The sequence below is a fragment of the Myotis myotis genome, unplaced genomic scaffold (assembly GCF_014108235.1).
Source record: "Myotis myotis isolate mMyoMyo1 unplaced genomic scaffold, mMyoMyo1.p scaffold_m19_p_14, whole genome shotgun sequence".
In the NCBI taxonomy this organism is placed as follows: Eukaryota; Metazoa; Chordata; class Mammalia; order Chiroptera; family Vespertilionidae; genus Myotis; species Myotis myotis.
The window spans coordinates 27,754,182-27,773,219 of NW_023416318.1; the positions used below are offsets into that span (position 1 = coordinate 27,754,182).

At 36.2% G+C, this 19,038-nt stretch overlaps 1 protein-coding gene across 18 annotated transcripts in view; it reads left to right on the forward strand.

Annotated features, from left to right (window-relative positions):
• NRXN1 (neurexin 1) overlaps positions 1-19,038 on the forward strand; it is a 999,389-nt gene that overhangs the window by 474,858 nt on the left and 505,493 nt on the right. For 10 of the 18 annotated variants that reach the window (XM_036334601.1, XM_036334602.1, XM_036334612.1 and 7 more), the window contains 2 exons: positions 12-38; positions 18,095-18,217. In XM_036334601.1, the coding sequence (XP_036190494.1) occupies positions 12-38; positions 18,095-18,217 (150 nt within the window). The remainder of the gene's footprint in view (positions 1-11; positions 39-18,094; positions 18,218-19,038) is intronic. The other 8 variants (XM_036334605.1, XM_036334608.1, XM_036334614.1 and 5 more) reach the window with 1 other exon arrangement.

The following is a 19,038-nucleotide window of genomic DNA, read 5'->3' on the forward strand; positions in this document are numbered from 1 at the left end:
TCCCCATCTAGATTGTATCAGGATTAACTGTAATTCCAGTAAGTGCCTATTCAAAATTCTTAAAATGTTATTCCTCCATTATGATGTAAGCTAGTCAAGAAAAAAAAGAGCAAGAGAAAGGCATTTATAAAACTCATGAATTCACTTTTGACGTATACCAGTCCATCATCTGGGTTGTAAAAATTCATTTTGAAATCTGTCCAGTTGAAGACTTAACAGCTGTAGTCCCTACCACTAAGTGGCAAAAGAGGCGACAAGTGTTTCTTGACATAAGGTACAAACGCCTCTATAGACCTTTGGATAGGTCGAGTAGAATTTGTATTTTGCCAGATCTAGGACTCTAGTATCTCTCTTCTTCATGACCGAATTTGGAGAAAATACTATGGATCCTATTTCCTTCACATATTGTTTTTATCTCTTAACGCAAATATAGAAAAACATGTAATTCCTTTCATTTTGAAAGTTAGTATTAAATCTTTCTAAATTCAACCATTTACATAGGAAAATGTGTTTTTTCCAAGTTTTAAATATACAGAAAATTACTTGTCTAAAGAAGTTTTTCTTGTTCCTAACGAGTATTTACATGATGAATTTTTACATCCTGATCATATATCTGCAAAAATAACTAAATCTGTGATATGCATGCCAAATGATTAGTCAGAAAAGATGCATGGACTGAGTTTTATTTGATTGTGGACTAGAGAACCTGAAAGGATATAAGGACTGTGATTTTATTTTGAGTTGTAGTCTTATCTAAAGAGTACATTTATTTCCTTACTTTACATAAATATTTAGATTTTTCTTTTCCAGGTTTTGCTGACCACATTAAAGAATCTCCTCCAATGTTAACAGAATTGTTAGCTATTTAAATAAATGGTTCTCACAAGCTTCTAATCTCTCATGGTCATAATCAGTAAAAAAAAAAATTGCCTCTATCCTTATAAAGTGCTGAAAGTGAGTTGATGGAGTCTAAACCCCAAACCACGGGCTGTGTTTCCAAGTGGTGACAAGCTATCCTCTGAGGAACAAATGGTGGTTTTACGCTGACGAAACAAGATGCTTTATCCAATGGAATTTTTACAACTTCCAACACTGTGCTTCTTATCATTCAGATTTGCTTCACATACATTCAGATTCATTTTAAAATAGCAAAAAAGACGGTCTCTGATCATAGCAAGAAAAAGGTCATGGAATCATGACTTCAGAAAAATTACATTCATAAACTACCATCTCAAACAGAATAGCTCCTGAAATAATCTGTCAAAACTCTGCAAGTGGAATTTTCAGGTACACCCCATCTCTCAAACCCCGTCTCTTCTCTGTCATACTCCTGAGCAGGTGCACAGACTTGCAGCTCGAATCCAGTGGTCCAGTTTGCCTTCAACTCTGGGGCACAGATGCAGGCCAAGTGGCAACTCACATAGATCTGTGCCTTAAGGCAGCTGGAGATATTTAGATTCTTCCCAAATCGTAGGAAATCCATGTGAGAAAACATGTTTCGTTTTAGACTTCTGCTTTATGTGCTCTTACAATAAAACATGGGTTTTACAATTTATAAATGTAACCACGTAAATGCTAGTGTTTGATAGAAATTAATCCAATGAAATGAACTGTGTTCTTCAGCTACATAAATTAATTTTCAAAACATGTTTTTAGTCTAACTAATACATTCATGCATTACCTTCATTTGGCTTATAGGAGTCTGATATTAAGTATAGTCATTTTTTTCTCTGGATATTACTGAGCATATTATCTTTAAGGATAAAAGACTTTGCTGGTGGGTGGCATTTTCCCCCTTTTAAGAGGTGCTACGTTTAAATTACTTGAATTAAATGAATGACTGTGACACACCTTTCGGTGCACACCTTGTACAGGACTGCAAGTGCCTTAACTTGACAGCAGTCCCAGGGAAGAGCATTCAATGATCAGGTAACATTTCATTTCCTTTTCCTTTGTTTTATTTGTGGAACCTTGGGCAGGTTTAACAGGAAGCCCAAGTTCTATCAAGAATTTGTGTTATTACTCAACTTTGAGGAGAGGGAGGACATTTTATATCTAATAATGAAAATCTAACTCACAGTGATTAAATAAGCAGAGATTTCCACCGGGAGTGCATTTCCTACCCCATAAAAAATAAAAATATCTGCATTGCAGTATAACTTGAAGGTCAAGGAAAGTTCATGTATGACATTTATGACCTTTGAGTCATAAGTTTGTATGAAACTGAGATGAATGTACGTTGATTAAATCCCAGCCATATACCACCACCGTCTCTAAAATTTATACCAAACGTAAGAAGATATCAGCTGTATTATGAAATCAATAGGAAATACATTAATTGATCTATTTTAAGAATATTTCCGCTGGAAATATATAAACTATAACATAAAAGATTACCTTGCGTTGAGAGTTAATACCAAACTTTAAATGATTAAGTTTTAATGAAAACCTCCCCAAATTTCTCTATACTCACTCAGAATTGCTCTGTTTCCTATAGTGGCGCCATCCTTCCTCATCTCCATCCCACCCCAGTTTACAGCAGATGTTCCTTGATATGCAAAAGAAGTGAGGCATAGTACCAGGCTGGCCAATCCTTGCTACTGAAGAATAGGCAGTAGGTGAGGGGGGAGAACATCTGGCTGGCGGTATTCAGACCTGTGTGAGGATAAGAGTTGGCAGACATGTTTCCTTTTCAGCCCTTCCAGTGTCAGTAGTTTAGATACAACAACAGACTCTTTCATGGACAGGCTTTGGCTAAGGTTCTTTTGGGAAAGGGCAGATTTGAATTCCAAAGACCATCTCTGTCAGATTCTTTGTGGCCAATATTTCCCCCGTCATAGAAGCTGTCAAGAAATGTTACATGTTTTTATTTAAAACTCAGGAGCTTATTTTTATGTGTGGAGAGGGTACGCTTGAAAAAAGAACCTTCTCTATGAATAGTGGTCATTTCACTGTCAAAACGCATGCTTTGTTGTCTCAGATTACAAACCGAATATCTCTGCAGACATTCCCAGACCAATCTCAGCTCTTTGATGTCCATTAGCTTACGTCATTCCTAAAATATATGTGACATATACAACTTGGAATTAGATTAAGGTCATTGTTTGCAGATTTGTGGACTGGGAGGGGACCAGTGAGGTGTGTTACCTACGGGTTCTCCATTCTCCTTTGTCCAGGATAAGAGTAAAGGCGCAGCCAGATTGCTCTTGCCTCCTTAATCAACTCCAATAGTGAGAACAACAATCTACCATCATAAAGTAAATGCATATGGAAGTTGTTAAAAGAACTGCCATCTTTTAATGTAGATATTTTCTTCCCTGAGCAGTGAAGGGTGCTACAATAAAGAGAGATGGGAAAGGACTGTAAGTAAAGTGACATTCTTTTAACAGAAAGAGGAAAAATTATTTGAATTAACAAAAACAGATACGTTGTAGAGTGTTTTACATAAAATCATTTCTGCAGAAATGTATACTATGACAAACTATTCCTTAATAAATTATTACCAAGGAAATCCAAGTCAGAGTGAATAGTCCTTTTATGACTAACACATGAATTATTTGCATGAAAAGGTGAGTGTTTGATAGTCTCTTGCCTACTCCATAATATTAATTGCCTTAAGAAGTCTTTTAAAGATATAAAGAATGCAAAAAGAATCAAATGCATTAATAATAGGGTCATATTCTGCATTTTTTTTATGTCTGCCAAAGTACATAATGTGATGTCTTGGTCATGCTATCTCAGAGTGACCAAGGCAGTCTTCCCCAAACCTCCCAACAATAAATCCAAAGTCATTAGGCTATGTGTTTATATTGTTTTCCCCAAATTTGGCCTTTACAGTGGCATGTTGCATGCTTCAATAGTTTCTCTCTCTCTCTCTCTCTCTCTCTCTCTCTCTCTCTCTCTCTCTCTCTCTCTCTCTCTCTCTCTCTCTTTCTCTTCTTCTTGTAACTTTTAAAGTTGTTAATGTTATATATACTCTTTGAAGGTTTAAATACATTGAAAATTTGAAAACTAACGTGCTCCTATCAACTATAAGTGGGTCATAATTGTCATATAAATAACTTCTTTAAATATGTAGTGGATGCAAGGTTTGGTTTTGTCAGTATTTTCTTTTTTATTTTTATTTTCAAATCAATGACATAATTTACAGAATCTTCTTATTGCCCACAGGAAGGCTTGAAGCCACCTCCCATCCATATAAAAAATGGATTTGAATAAACTCATAATCTCTAATGCTTGTTTGCATTATTTTTGGTTTCTTTATGACTTTGTACCTGCCCAGCTCTTTCTTCCTACCAAGATTTACTCTTCCCACTTCTCCATTTCCAATGTTGTTTTCTCTGGTTCTCTTTTCTCTTATTTTCTTACAATAACAAACACTCTCTGGAGTTGAAAACAAAATGTTTTATTTGTCTGACCTTCCAACTGTTTTGGGCTTCTTACAGAAAATGGCTTATCTAAGATGCAGAGACAACAAACTTGCAGATGATATTAATATGGGTAGTGTCAAGGGTTGAAGTTCAACTCCTTTTATTTCCAGCTCAATGTCTAAGTATTGGAGGGAAAAGGAATCTAAGGCCAAGTACTTAACCTCACTTTTGACTTGGATATAATGAAAAAACGCCCTGAGTAGTACGTTTTGGAAAAATGTATTATGATGGATGTCTGGAGTGGATAATAAGATCTTCTTATTATCATTTTATTACCAGAATGAAAAGATCAACTGTATATTAGTTATCACCAATTTCTTATGTAGATCAAAGTGGAAAGCAATAAAAGATTGCGGAGTGTCAACTAGTGGCACTTAAGCCATGTTAGATTGCCTTCATCAGGCGGCCACTTGGCAGCTACTTAAAAAGATATGAGGACATTTCTGGGGGCTGGTCCTTGTTAACATGAAAAAAATGTTCAGTTTGGAGCAGCTGCCTGGTACCTAAGAGCAAAGAAGTGCAAAAGGGAGTCTCCTGCCTCGGCTGCGATGCAGCAATCCATCACTTGGCTTGTAGGACTCCATCACTCATTGCCTCTCAGTGACTGCTGCAATTTATCTGCCTAGGATATGAGCTGTTCTGTTTTGTTTCTTTGTTGTTTTCTTTTTCTTTTAAGCTGCAAGTATATATTAAGAAAAGGAATAGGCAGTTTATAAATGATTACTTTTAGCAAAAATCTAAGAGAAATTACATATAAAATATAGAGACCATAGATTTCTGGTGAAAAACAAATGGCTTAAAACAGGCAAAGAGAGCCGGCACATAACAAGTCTTTAGAAAAATATCAAAATTGAAATAAAATTTAAGGGAAGCCCATTTTGATTGTCCACATTTTAAATTTTTGAGAATTATAAAGAAAAGTGCACTTTTTCTTTGCACATTTACGTGGCTACATAGATTGGGAAAATTTTAATGTGAAGGCTTGGTAAGTAGAAGATGGGAGTCTATTTCGGTGAATAATTAATCTGCCCACTGCCTATATGCAAATATAAAATGCTGCAGTGTTTTAGCAGATTACTCTTTTGTGTGGGATAAGAATTCATCTTAAAATCGGCCTCAATTATTAATTTTTCACTAAGGCACTTCCTTATTGCTATTGCTAAATGCTGTGCTCACAGTAATGCAAAATTTCAGACTCCTGGTGACCTGGTTCATCCAATTCTCCATTGTCCAATGTTGGCATTGTAACAATGGCCTAGGTAGATATTGTTGGACAAACCTAGAAAGTTTCAGAAAAAAAGTGTTCTGAACTTGATATTACCTTGGGTTCTGTGAAAAGGAATGTTCCTTTTATACAACCAAATGTCATCAAAGACCACAGCCTGTTGGTCAGATATTTTTGTTTGCTTTACTAGAAATAGCTGGTCTCTAAACATCCACTGTTTCCTTCATAGTCTTGAGTTTCTTCCTTTGTTTGTGTTTATTTATTTACTAGAGGCCCGATGCACAAAATTCGTGCAAGATTAGGCCTTCCTTCTCCCGGCTGCCAGTATCAGTTTCCCTCTGGCACCTGGGACCGGGGCTTCCCTTGCAGCCCTGGCTTTGTCCGGAAGGTCATCTGGAAGGACATCCGGTCTAATTAGCATATTACGCTTTTATTATTATAGATTGGTAGTGTTGTGGGTTCACTCAGCGAGATAGACCACCGACTCAGAATTTAAAATTTAGGAGCCTTTATTAAGCTGGCCAGCTGACTACAGTTACAGCACCCTGCCGAAGGAGAGGCTGAACTGCAGTGCTGACTGCAAGAGTTACATTTTATTATTAAATTCTGTGGAGGCCCAGAGAAAAATGTGTCTTTCAAATTCCGGGTCCCCAGTATGGAGGAAACTCTCTTTATTTATACTTTCTCCAGTCTTTTGTCTCCCAAATTTGGAATGAGACTTCCGGGCCTTCTGAGAAAGAAGGCCTGCATGCTGGGAAGGGGCCATGAGACCATATCTCAAGGCCTGGCCTGATGTCAGTACCTTCCTATCTATGTGTTTTAGGAACAGACAGCACAGCGCGCCCCGTCTGGCCGAAGTGCCAGATATGAAGCCCAGTACAGTAGGGAGGTAACACTGGTTATAGATTCTCCTTTTTCATGTCTTCTGCTTACTCCTCGTGTCTCCTGCTTCATGATTTCTGTTCACTGCTTTGTCCTGTGCATATCTCTTGGCTTTTTGCCGTTCCTGTACTAACTATTGACACTGTATATGTTCTGTATTCAGACTCCCCTAGACAGAGAATCTAGTGGATTCATTACTTATTCTTGTTCTATTGAACAGAGATTTCAAATCATGTCACCTCATAAGCCATTGATCAGATTTTAGCTTTGGGGGCTGATGACACCAGTGACCCAAGCAGCTGTAATTAGAGTGGGGTGGGGGTGGGGCACACAACATACTTCCCTCAAGGGGATGTAGGAGCAGCAAGCTTTCCACACAGCCATCTTTTCTCTAGGTTGTCCGATTAAAACTGTTTTTACTGTCGCTGTAAAATACTCATGTGGATTACAGTTTGTTCACACAATAATGACTAACATATGGTGTATAAGCCAAGTGAGCAAGTCTCTTTAAATCAGGGAGGAAATGCAAGGGGATGTCAAAGAATTTGGAAACTGAAACGTTCACTGTGCTCAGAGCTCTTATCCAGTCTTCCACTTGTTACCAATGGGAGCACAGAGCAAGATGGGTAAGAAGTGCATTTTGAAAACGGGTTTCCCCAAAGGTAAAGTAAGAAATTCTAAGAGTATTTAAATCACTGTTATTTTTATTGTACTTGGACTATTTGTTCTTTGAATGAATCATTCATATAATTGTGAGAATGCTTCACCCTTCCCAGGTTATCAGTCTGAATATAGACTTGAAATATTTATGCATAGTACTATTAAAATAAATTTCAAAGTCGATTATTCTTTTTAAAATAGATGATTATTAGAATTAAAATTGCTTTGGAAATGTAGGCTTTAAGGTAAAGATTATCAATTCTATTTTAAAATTTGCATATGAAGAATGTACATAGCCTGTGAAATTTACTCATTAAATTGTCAGATACAGAGAAGAGTTAGCCAATTTTGGAAATCAGTAAATTTCCAGTGTAAATAAATGTGTACTAATAGGCAATCTGAAGAATTCTGAAATGTTTACATTTTCCTAGGTGCAAAGGAGAGGTTTATGCATGTGAAAACTAAACCCAAAATATTATAGAACTAACACATTATAATGGCACCACAAAATTCCTGGCATAGATTTTTCATGCATTATGAAAGTGCCCAGTAAAACAAAATGAAAAAAGAAAGTATTTAAAAAGTTGTGCAAATATTCCCTTAGAATATACATATATTCACCTAGTAGCATTGAAATAGGCAGACAAAAATGGAGTTAGGACATGATAATGGCTCAATAATGTGAAAAATAATAAAAATAGCAATAATAATCACATATAGGAATTCTGAACGTGACATTGTAGATTATGAGATTCCTGACGCGTTTTAATCAATCATTTATAAATTTAATTATTTTATCTGAAGATTTAGTTCAGTAAGTCAGCTGAGGTGCTTTACCTTATCAAAAATGATATTTTGGTAACTGATCAATTATTTAAACTCCTCCATTAAGTAAAATTACTTTAGCAAATAGGCAGTTAAAAATAATCAATATTTTCTATTTTTGTTATCAATTATGAAATTGACAAGGAGTTGCAGTAGCAAAATTGTTTTTCTACAATGTTTCTTTAAAATGTTTATAGAACCTGATGATGAGATTCTGGGTAACTTTAAATTTCTTTTCTTTTGTTAATCATATATATGTTTTAAATTTTCTTCAATAACTTTTTCCTCTACTCAAGAATTTAAAATAAGCAACCAAAAGTAGTCCTCCCTGGTGGTCTAGTGATTAGGATTTGGCGCTCTCAAAAGTGAATAAAGTCAAATGCTCTGTTAAGATCTAGTTGAAAGCAAAACCACCATTATTTAGGGCAATCTAGGCCTCCACTGCAATATCTGTTTGTATCATGGTATGTATATTTTAAATGTACATTTAAATTGGGGGCTAATTTTCCCACTAATTTTGACCTACAAAATAGTTAGAAGTAGACTTTTTTAAAACAACATTTGGTTCCTAATTAGAATAGTATTTGTTATTTAGAAGCTAGAGGAAGCAAAATATACAAAAGTAGCTACCGTTTCAGTCCTTGGAAAACATTATTAATATCTTAAATGCTGGTATAACACATCATCCTTTGCATATTTACATATTATACCTTGTGTAATATGTATTTCTTTAAAAATACAGGGTCATGGTTTGCAAATATTTTGCACTATGTACTTTTATTTTAGCAACATATTGTAAGCATATGTCAAGCACATGACTATAACATGTAGTATTTTTAAAATCTAATCTATTGTTTACCTCAGATTTTATGCCAAAATGTTATCAAGTAGGTTTTCATCATTGAGCCAGTTGAATAAATCTATATGTACAAAAGTAAGTTCTAACATGATTCATCAGTGACCTCAGAACACTCAAATGGGCACTCTTTGGAAGCATCTGTAAGCAAGATGGAATACTTGTAAGAGAGCAGATACTTCTAGTTATGTTGGTGAAAGTTATTATCACTGACTATAAGCTACTAAGTGGAAGTTTCACTAACATACTTTTACCATAGGGAGATCAATTAGGAACAAGCACACAGACATAATTTATTAAGTACAGTAGTTGGTAGACCACCTCCAAGAAACCTCCAAGCAATAGCTCCTCAGATTAACCAAGTTAATTTGGCGTAATATTTAATTGCTAATAGCCATTGATATAGCGGGGAAATCACCTTTGTAGAATAATTCCTGGAGAGTAAAGCAAGCCATTCCTTTCAGGAGACTTTGATTCAAAGACAACTTCAAACAAAGAAGTGATCCCAATATTTTTCCAACTATTAAATGATCAGAAAGAATAGCATTCAAGTTCATAGCTAACAGCCTGATAAATAAACTAATGATAAAAGAAACCAATTTAGTTTTCACTAGCTCTTATTACAGTATTAAAATTCAAAATAAAGAAGGATTTCATTGCTTGGAAAAAATTTTTTATTCTAATTTTTACATGATGAATGAATAAATTATCATGCATTATTTGTTCATAGCCTTCACTAATGAAAGAAAGAAAAAAGATCAAAACAGATCAGACACTACAGTTCAATGATTCTAAAGATAAAATATTCCTTATCCTATCTCTTAGAATGCATTTTCTTAAAAAAATAGGTTTATAATGTTTACAACAAAAACTGAGAAATAGATATTTAAGCATTATAATGATTTCTTAGATTGTGTGTGGGTGGGAGGAGGGAGGAAGGAAACAAATAGACTTAACAAAACCAGAAACTTAGATTTATTTATTTTTTCTAATATGATTGTTTTTGGAGAAGGTTTCATAAGAATACCTACAAAATACTGAGGGACAGCTGAATTTTGCAAATTTAGTCCTACATTTAATTATATTCAGATGCACTTCCATTGACAAAGATATGGAAAATAAAACGGGTAAAAGCCATTGTTTCTTGAATTATGCAAAAATATAAATTCTTGACTTTTCATAAAATAAATTCTGTAACAATTAAAGTAGTATGTTCAGATAATAAATGATATATTTAATTAAATAATCATTGCATTTGTGACTACAATCATAGCTATGTTTATGGAATATCAGGTAGAATATTTGTAAGTTTCCTAATGCTCAGTACCTGTATGCTTTTACTTTCTTTTTTTCTTCATTCAGATACCTTGGCATTGTGTATTGCATAAGATATGCTTAAATAAGTAGCAGCATAAATCAAAGTAATTTTTTTCTTTTCAAGTTACATTAACATCGAATACGTTTTCAGCTTATGATGCTTACTTAAAAAAGCACATCAACTGTTTAGTGCTTCATTTTATACCTGCAAGCTATCCTTTTATGTGATAAGCATTTCTTGGAAATGAACTTTTTTTTTTTTCTTAAAATAAAGTCACAGTCCAAATTTTTCCTTTCATTATATTAGGTTTATTTTATTCTGCTTCTTCCTGAACTTGCCAGTTGAGCTAGAGTAGATATAGAGAGAGCTGTTTTAAAACATTCTTGTAGCAATGTATTTATATAATTTGTGTTCATTTTTACTGTGTTGTAAATGTAATTATATTCTTAAAAGGTAATTTATATTTCTTAAAATGTGTGTGTTTCACATTTAAAATTTTTTACATCAGATATATTTATCCTGGTCTGTCATAAATGGGTACAATCAATGTCAAAGCTATAGAGGCTAAATGTTTCTTAGTAAAAGACTGAAACATCATTTATTTGCATGATGTTTACCCAGCTATGGAGCAGGAGGTGAGGCAGCTACAGATACAGACGTTTATGTTGTGGATAATAGAATAGGGTTGGTGTGAGTTGGGAAAATGGCAGAGGAATCTCCGTGGTTTTTTTTTTAAATTGTTTTGAAACCAGAAACTCAGGGCGGCCTGCAGGTGTCAATTACAACCTGGGAAGCTCTTCCTCTTGTCATTCAGAGGTAGAAAGTGCTGCTGCCAGGAGCCCTGACTCAGGCATCAAGCCTAGTGGCTTTTGCTTCTGTTTCCCTGACTTTTCTCTCTTCCCATTATTGTCACAAGGACAGGTTTATTTCCAGCTTCTCAGGGGAAGCTATTGTCCTCAAAATCAACTGTCAAGTAAAACTTGGTAGGACCTGGAAAAGTTGATACAGATAAACCTGATTTTACGCACACGCACACACACACACACACACACACACACACACACACGGACACACACGGACACGCACAGATATCCATTTTAATAAAGGCCGTGATTCAGAATTTGCAATTGCCTTATGCCATTTAAAACTGTCTTACATTGCTTTTAGTTTCTGTTGCTGTTGTCATTATAGTTTTTCACTGATAAGAAAATAGGCTAAGTCCAGAAAAAAAAATTAGACCAATTTAGCACCATTACAGATATGCTAGATTTAATGGCAACACTGAATCTAAAACCCAGGTCTCCTGACTCTTCAGTTCTTGAATACTTTTCCATTACTTATTTCTTTATACTCAGTGTAAAACTTTATGAGAAAGAGAAACTTAAATTGTCGATTTATTTATGTGTATCTTACAGGGGCCTGAAAACCAGCCCACAGGTTTCAATAAGTAGTTTTATTGAAACAAACACACATTCTTTGTTTACATATAGTCCATGACTGCGGGAACGTTTAACTCAACTACTGGATGCTATTGGCAATTTAATGACCTAAAAAAGTTGAACAGCCATGTATAAATATAGAATTAATTTATATGTATAAGACAATGCTAAGTCTTTTAAACACTGTATAGCATGACGAAGGAAACTTTAGGATTCATGTCCACGTGATGCTCATCTTTAGCCCAGCTAACTGTGGTTGAAAAGACCCAACTTGTTCTGAACAAAATGGAGCTAGTAGAAGGATCATTTCCAGAAGGCAAACTAAATGGACCCAACCTGCCTCCCATCCATGCGGTAGGGTGGCTACGGCTTTGCAGAAGCTCCCATCAGAATCCTCATGCTCAAGCGATGGTTTAATTCAGAGAAAGAGATTAACCGCTCACATAACACTATGGAGTTATAAAGTAGAAATTGCTTACATTTGATGTTTAAGGCAGTGAAGAAGTTCAGAACCAATCCTTTTGAACATTACTAAGAGATAAGGTACTTGATACAGATGGTCCATTTGCGTATTTAGCATCTTTAAAATATAACTGTAGAGGGAGATGCTTCCTAAAGGGTATGCAATGAGTTTGAGCTTTGTGACTCAAAATCGAAAGGTAATCTTATAGATTTGATTATTCTTAAACCACATCCACCTTTCTGCTCCAGAAACAGCTGTCATTTTAGTATGGTAGACACCTTTGATCACATTGCTTCATAGATTTCTTAGCTTTATTTATTTCTTTTCTATTCCTCTTTACTATTTTTTTCCCCCACTGTCAAAAGCCAGTACAAGTAGGTCACAGGACATTTGTACACAGGTTTTCTTCCAAAAGAAACCAAATATAAATAAAATTGGTTCCAAAATTTGAAAATAAATTTAAAGTACACTTGCAAACAAACCTGAAATTGGTAAATAAAGGCTTGTGTAATCTTGTTGGAGATATAGATGTCACCTAACCTCCCATGAAGTTTTCAGTAAAATGAGTTTGATTATTTGTACATTCCTTGGAAGATACTGTTTTCTTCATTAAATACATTCACTATTAATTTATGCTCAATACTTTTAAATAGAATTTAAAGTGATTAACAAAAGCAATATTAAATAATTGGGGAGGAAAGCCTATGTGCAAAAAAAATTTTTTTAAAGGAAAGAAAAGAATGAAGTTGCTAAATTTATATGCACGCTCTAAATCTCGGTTTCCTGGTAGATAGAAATAAGGCAAGGTAGTCTGTTCCATAACTCACATGACCTCAGAGGAAATGACCTACAAAATCTTCAGAAAGAGTCTATGAATTTGGACCATGTAATAAAGGGTGTGTCGAGAATGCAGGCTAGAGGGCTGATAGTGCAGACTGACCAATAATGACAGCATTGAATACCTCTAGACCGTGTTATGCATAATAAGTGATGTTCTGGTAAAATAGTTCTTAATTCATAAACTACAAAAAAATGTGTATTTTTTAAACAAATCCAACTTTAAAGCAAAGGGTTACTTGCAAACAATATTTTAAAAAGCCTTTGCTGCAGTTTTCTGATGAAGAAAAACATCCTTTATCCAAAGAGAGAAATGAACCCCCCTGAGGAGTCGGTGGAGCCTGGGTTTCCGGGTGATGCCTGCTTCTTTAACTGTGGGGCAGCTCCCCCTTTATATGGTTTTCTAGTCCTTACGCATGATTACAGGGAAGGGAGGTTCCTCTTCTTTAAAAAGAATTATAAAACCACTGCCCTCCTTATCTCCTGGATTTTCACATTGCACAGCAGTAATTGTTCTGAGTAAGGGAAACTTAGAGAGATACTGGGTCAGAGTCTCCAATACTGCCTAGCAAGCCTGACCTGCTTATTTGAACAGGGGAGAGAATAATTTACCGCAGCCAAGAGAAAGCGTTCCTTAAAAGTGACTTCCTTATTTCACCACACAACCGTCTGATTATTTTTGTTTTCTAAGTGAACTTGCCTGTAAAGCAGGGCCATGTCCTGGCCCACAGAATGGTGCATTTACCGCTCCTGTCTGATCCTTGTATTGATCATTTGATGCTATCTATGATCTATGAGGAATTCCAAGAGGACAAAAGCAGAGTTCTTCCCCTTAAAATTTGACTACAAAATTAATAGACACATTTTTTAGGATATTTCAATCTTGTCCCACTGGTTTCATTTGAGTTGAGTAATAGGTCTAGAATAACTATCCTTAAAGTTCTCTCTGCTCTCTGCCTACCCAGGTCAAAACAAAAATGAAATTAAGAATAGTAAAAATAATAATATTGAACATTTTATAAACTTAGAGAACCCCACATTAGAATTGCAGTCTTTCATGTAGCCACAAGGTGGGCAAATAGTACAGATCAGTTCTGGTTCTTCCAAGAATGACAGCATTTAAAGTTTGCTACTGGAGAGTATATGTCTTTATCAGGTGTCCTTTTTTTACAGATAAAAATATAAGAAAGAAAGAAGGTAAATGATTTACTTAAGGTGACACAATTAGTTGATGTCAGTGGCAAAATCCAATTTCCACCACCTCCCATAGTGAAAATGGAGATGAAAAGTAATTAGCAAATGTGGTTATTAACCTGGCCAAAAACAGCGACCATCTTTTAAGTGTATCTCTTAATGGTTAAATCAATACTCTGTAAGAGCAGTAGATTTCAAAGAACTTGCTTAGCGAGCTGTGAATCTCCCATTTCCTGCTGCTCATTAAATTGGGGTTATCTCCAATCCTCTTAGCAGCAAAGTCTTAGCACCACCTGGAATTCATAAGTAGGTACGTATTAACTGAAATTTGTAATATTCTCAACCTTTCTAAAGCTGATTTTTTTAACTAAAAGTTGAAAAATAATATTTCCGTGGCTTTAATAATGATTATAGTAAGAATCAAGTGTAAAATTACATACAAGTTAAAACTCCCTACAAAACACAAGGAGTGATTGTCTTTAAAATAGAAACAATGCTATGAACTTTTAAAAAAATCTTTAAAATGTCGCTCACTATTTTACTCTGCTTGGGCTGCTATAACAAAATACCATGGACTGGGTCGCTTAGACCACAGATGTTTATTGGCCATAGTTTTGGAAACTGACAAGTCCAAGATCAGATTTCTGGCAGGTTTGGTTTTGGGTGAGGGCTCTCATCCTGGCTTGCAGATAGCTGGCTTCTTTTGTAACCTCACATGGTGGAGAGAAAGAACTCCAATGTCTCTTTCTCTTCTTATAGGAGCACTAATTCCATCATGGGGGCTCCAGCCTCATGACCTCATTTAATCCTTTTTACCTCACAAAGGGCCCACCCCCTCATGCCATCACATTAGGGGTTAGCACTTCAACATATGAACAGTTGGTCCATAACACTCACATTAATGCTGGGAGAAAAATATTACTACCAATGAGACATGTTTTGATATCCCCAAAGAAAGAAGAAATCTGAAAAGGAATTCAGATTACTAATGGCTTGAGTGACTATAATTTTGCCATTGAAATCCACCCAAGAGGACAAATGATTCTCAAGCTCAAAATGTCAGTAGTGACGCACCTTTTTCAAAAGTACCAATTCCATGTGTTTGTAAATGTCTGAGAATATGAGATCTCAAAGGTACTGTAAAGATTAGCTAAAGATTGAGACCACCAGAAGAGGAATCTTTTAGCAGAATCCTGATTATGAGTGGAGCATGCCCCAAATTAATGGCCCTTCCTCTAGATCAGTATTCCTAGGTAGAGGTACAGTGTTTGATAGGGTTGTTCTTCCGCCATGACTTATACAGAGGGTATGCAACATTTCCCATCATTCTGATCAATTTGCAAGTCATGACAAGGAGCAGATTTTCTACCCCCTTCATTCAGACGCGGGGATGCTGAAATTTTAAATTGCTAGCCGAAGGTCACGTAGCTGGGAGCCAGGATAATGCAAGGGAAAGTGTGCAGGCATTGGGTGGGTTAATCTGGGATGGAACACTTCTCTATCACATTTTAACTCTATGACCTTGGGACAAGTAGTTTTGGTTTTCTGGGTCTTCAGTTCCACATGTGTAAAATGATAATACTGTAAAGATGAAGTCAATTAACAGATAAAGTGCCTGGAACATAACAAGCATTTCCCAGCCCCCGGCTTCTTTCTTAGTAGCAAATCAAGGACGAGCGACCACAATTCTTAGCTCCCCTCCCGGTCCAGCGCACTCTTTATTACACTTCATGGCGCATAGATAGTGTTGTTTTGAACTGAGAATATTAAGTGCATTTTTAAAAGCCTTGTCTTCCAAAATCAATCTCTTCACATTGTTAATAATGCAAGAAAGGAGCTTGAAGTTGGCCCACAGAGATTTTTACGAACCAAAGGGTTATTTTTAATTGGATTTTGTGCCTGTTGTTATGGAAATTGTTGTTTCATAGATTAAGCATTATGACTTTACTGCAAGATCAAGCCCAGAATGGGGTATAATGATGATATCACCCTTATCCTTCTTTTTCTTGACAAAACACCTTTAAAATTAAGAGAAGGGGAGTGAAGCTGCTTCAAAAGCACATAGTTCTAAAGGGGGGAAAAAAGATCTCCCTGTAAAAATAGCTTTAAAATGATGTATTCTCTTTTCAAAGATCAAAACTAAGAATGACCCTCGCTGCCAGTAGGATGCTAAGATTCTGCAGAGTTATTGAACATTCCTTTTTTCACCATTAAAACTAAAAAGAGTTCCTTTAATGCTGGAACTTGCTTTCAACATTTGGTCTCAAAGCATTTTTGCAGTTGCTGAGCTAACAGGCTTCCTTTAGCTATTTCGTGATAAATCTCCCTAACACTCTTCTATCTAGACAAGCTTTTATTCATGTATCCGGATGAATTTAACTTTTCTAAAGAAACAACAAGAGATTGTTTCTAATCTTCATGATGGCCCTGTGTAGACATGAGGCAGTTTGTCATGCGAAATTTAGCTTAGATAACTGGCTCATTTTAAGCTCCAGTGAAATCTAACTAAGGAATACAGAACTTGTATCACCAGTGACATCCTAAGAGAGAAATCAGGGAACTGGGTGGATTGTCTGCAGTACTAAAAGCAAACAATGAATGATCTCTTGTCGGACTGACTACTGAGGTTTCTTCTTGGTGGTTCCCTTATTTATTTTTTTCCTCTTTTGTTCTTTTCATTGGCATTTTAGTATGTCCTCCTGTGCTCCTTGGACATTAATTGGTTTTGTGGATAGAATTTAGTTGAAGAAATAGTGAAGCGAGTCCTGATCGTGAATTGGATGAAAGTCATTAAACTCAATGACGTCATGCATTGCATTATTGAAATGTACTAGAAAATTTCATGACTTTTAAAACACTGGGATCCATCACCAAATAGTGTGGATCTTTAAAAACTTTTCATTATTTTTCTCAGTGAATCGTAATGTCAGATTGGTAGAAATGCTTATTTTCCTATGAAATCTTTCTAGTTATACTAAAAGCTATTTTCCCTTGATTTGTGTGTGTGGAAGAGGGATATTTGTCTAACTTTGTCATTTCAATAATTTCCACAAAACACCTTTCTGAGATAATCTGTTCTCAGCCTATTTAAGTTCCATCTATCTATGGAATTTACACTTCTATTGATTCACTGGCAGTTACTTCCTTGGTTACACTTCTTGTCCTCTTTCTTTTAGTTTTTACCTGGGAATCCCTGTCCTCTACTGCTGTTTAATATCACTTTTTATTCCTTCCCACGCAATATGTGGCCATTTTGGGGGGGTTGTGACTTCTGTTTTCTTCATTTTTCTAAGAGGCAATACTTTTACCTACACTTATCTTCTGTGCCTCCACTAGTTTAATTTTTAGACACAATACATTTAAGAACTTGGTGAACATAGGAAGTACATGTGGTCAGAGTAAAGAGAGCCCTCACTCAGTATAGTACCCAGAGCAATCTCCTCTAATCCAGCCAGTGGCCACTCCCTGAAAATGCTTAGCTAATGACCTATGGCCAGGTCTCTCCCCGAGGTCAGAGGTTACATGACTGCTGGCTACTACATTAGCAAGAAAGTGATAACTGCAAAAATCAGAGAACTCCTTAGAAAAGTAAAGGTGTGTGTACATGTGGGAGGCTTCCCAGTGCTGTATTGACTGTGCCCATTTATGACAACAGGTTCATTCGCTTGTCTTAGATCAATGCATAGTGTGTTGAAGATTCTTCTTAAAGTGTCACACCAGAATGTCTGCTAACTTGTCATTTTCCTTGCTTGCTATGACTCTAATGGGCTTGAAAATTGATCCAGCCAGTCTCTTCTCTCTTGCTCTCTCTCTTTTCTCTCCTATCTCTCGCATTCCTTTTTCTCTTCTCTCTCCTCCCTCTCCCTCGCTTTCCCCTTTCTTTGTCTCTTTCTCTCACTCTCTGTGAGGTTCATTTGTTTGACTGATGCTGAGTGTCCATAATGACTGTTTGGCATATTCTACAGGCAAAGGTCCCGAGACCCTTTTTGCCGGCTATAACCTCAATGATAACGAATGGCACACAGTGCGTGTGGTTCGTCGAGGAAAAAGTTTAAAGTTAACGGTGGATGACCAACAGGCCATGACAGGTAAACCCCACTGTCCCCATCACCCTCTCTTTTACTGAAGCTTTAGACTTTCCCATTTCTTGCAGGTGACTTTGAAAACCAGGTGCACAACTTGAAGCTGATACACATAGTTCAATTGTGTGTGTGTGGTTTGTCTTTGGTTTTCTTTCTGTTTTAAAAAATTATTATATGTATTGGGGTGAAATTGATTAATAAGATTATATAGGTGCCAAGTATACATTTCTATGATACATAATCTATATATTGCACTGTGTGCCCACCATCCCAAATCAAATCATCTTCGGTCACCATATGTTTGACCCCTTCTACCTCTTACCACCCTCCCCGCCCCCCCGCCCCCCATCCCTCTGGTAACCACCATACTGTTGTTTGTATCTGAGTTTTTGCTTGTTTGTTGATTTGTTGCTTTCTGTTTTATATCCCACTCTAGTGGTTCTTAGCTTTTTTACTGACTGACTTATTTCTTGTAGCATGGCTTTCTCGTTTTAATCCTTCAAATTTAAGTTAAATATCAACTCAGGTATTTTCCCCCAATTCATATTTACAACACAGCAGCCTGTGCAACAAATTCCTAACATTTCTCTGAGTGCTGTCATTATGTATTTAATTATTTCCTCACCTCGTTTTGCCTGCTTTCTCCCGAAAGACTGTGAGTTTTGTGAAAATGGGACCCATGTCTGCTCCTCCTACCGCTCTCTTTTTCATCACCTGACACATGCACATACCACACACGCAGTCACCGTAAGTGAACCAACAAGTTCAGTGTCAGGCTGGCGGGTTGTTTTGCTCTGCAGCAGAAATTAGCCCAGCTCTGAGCAAGG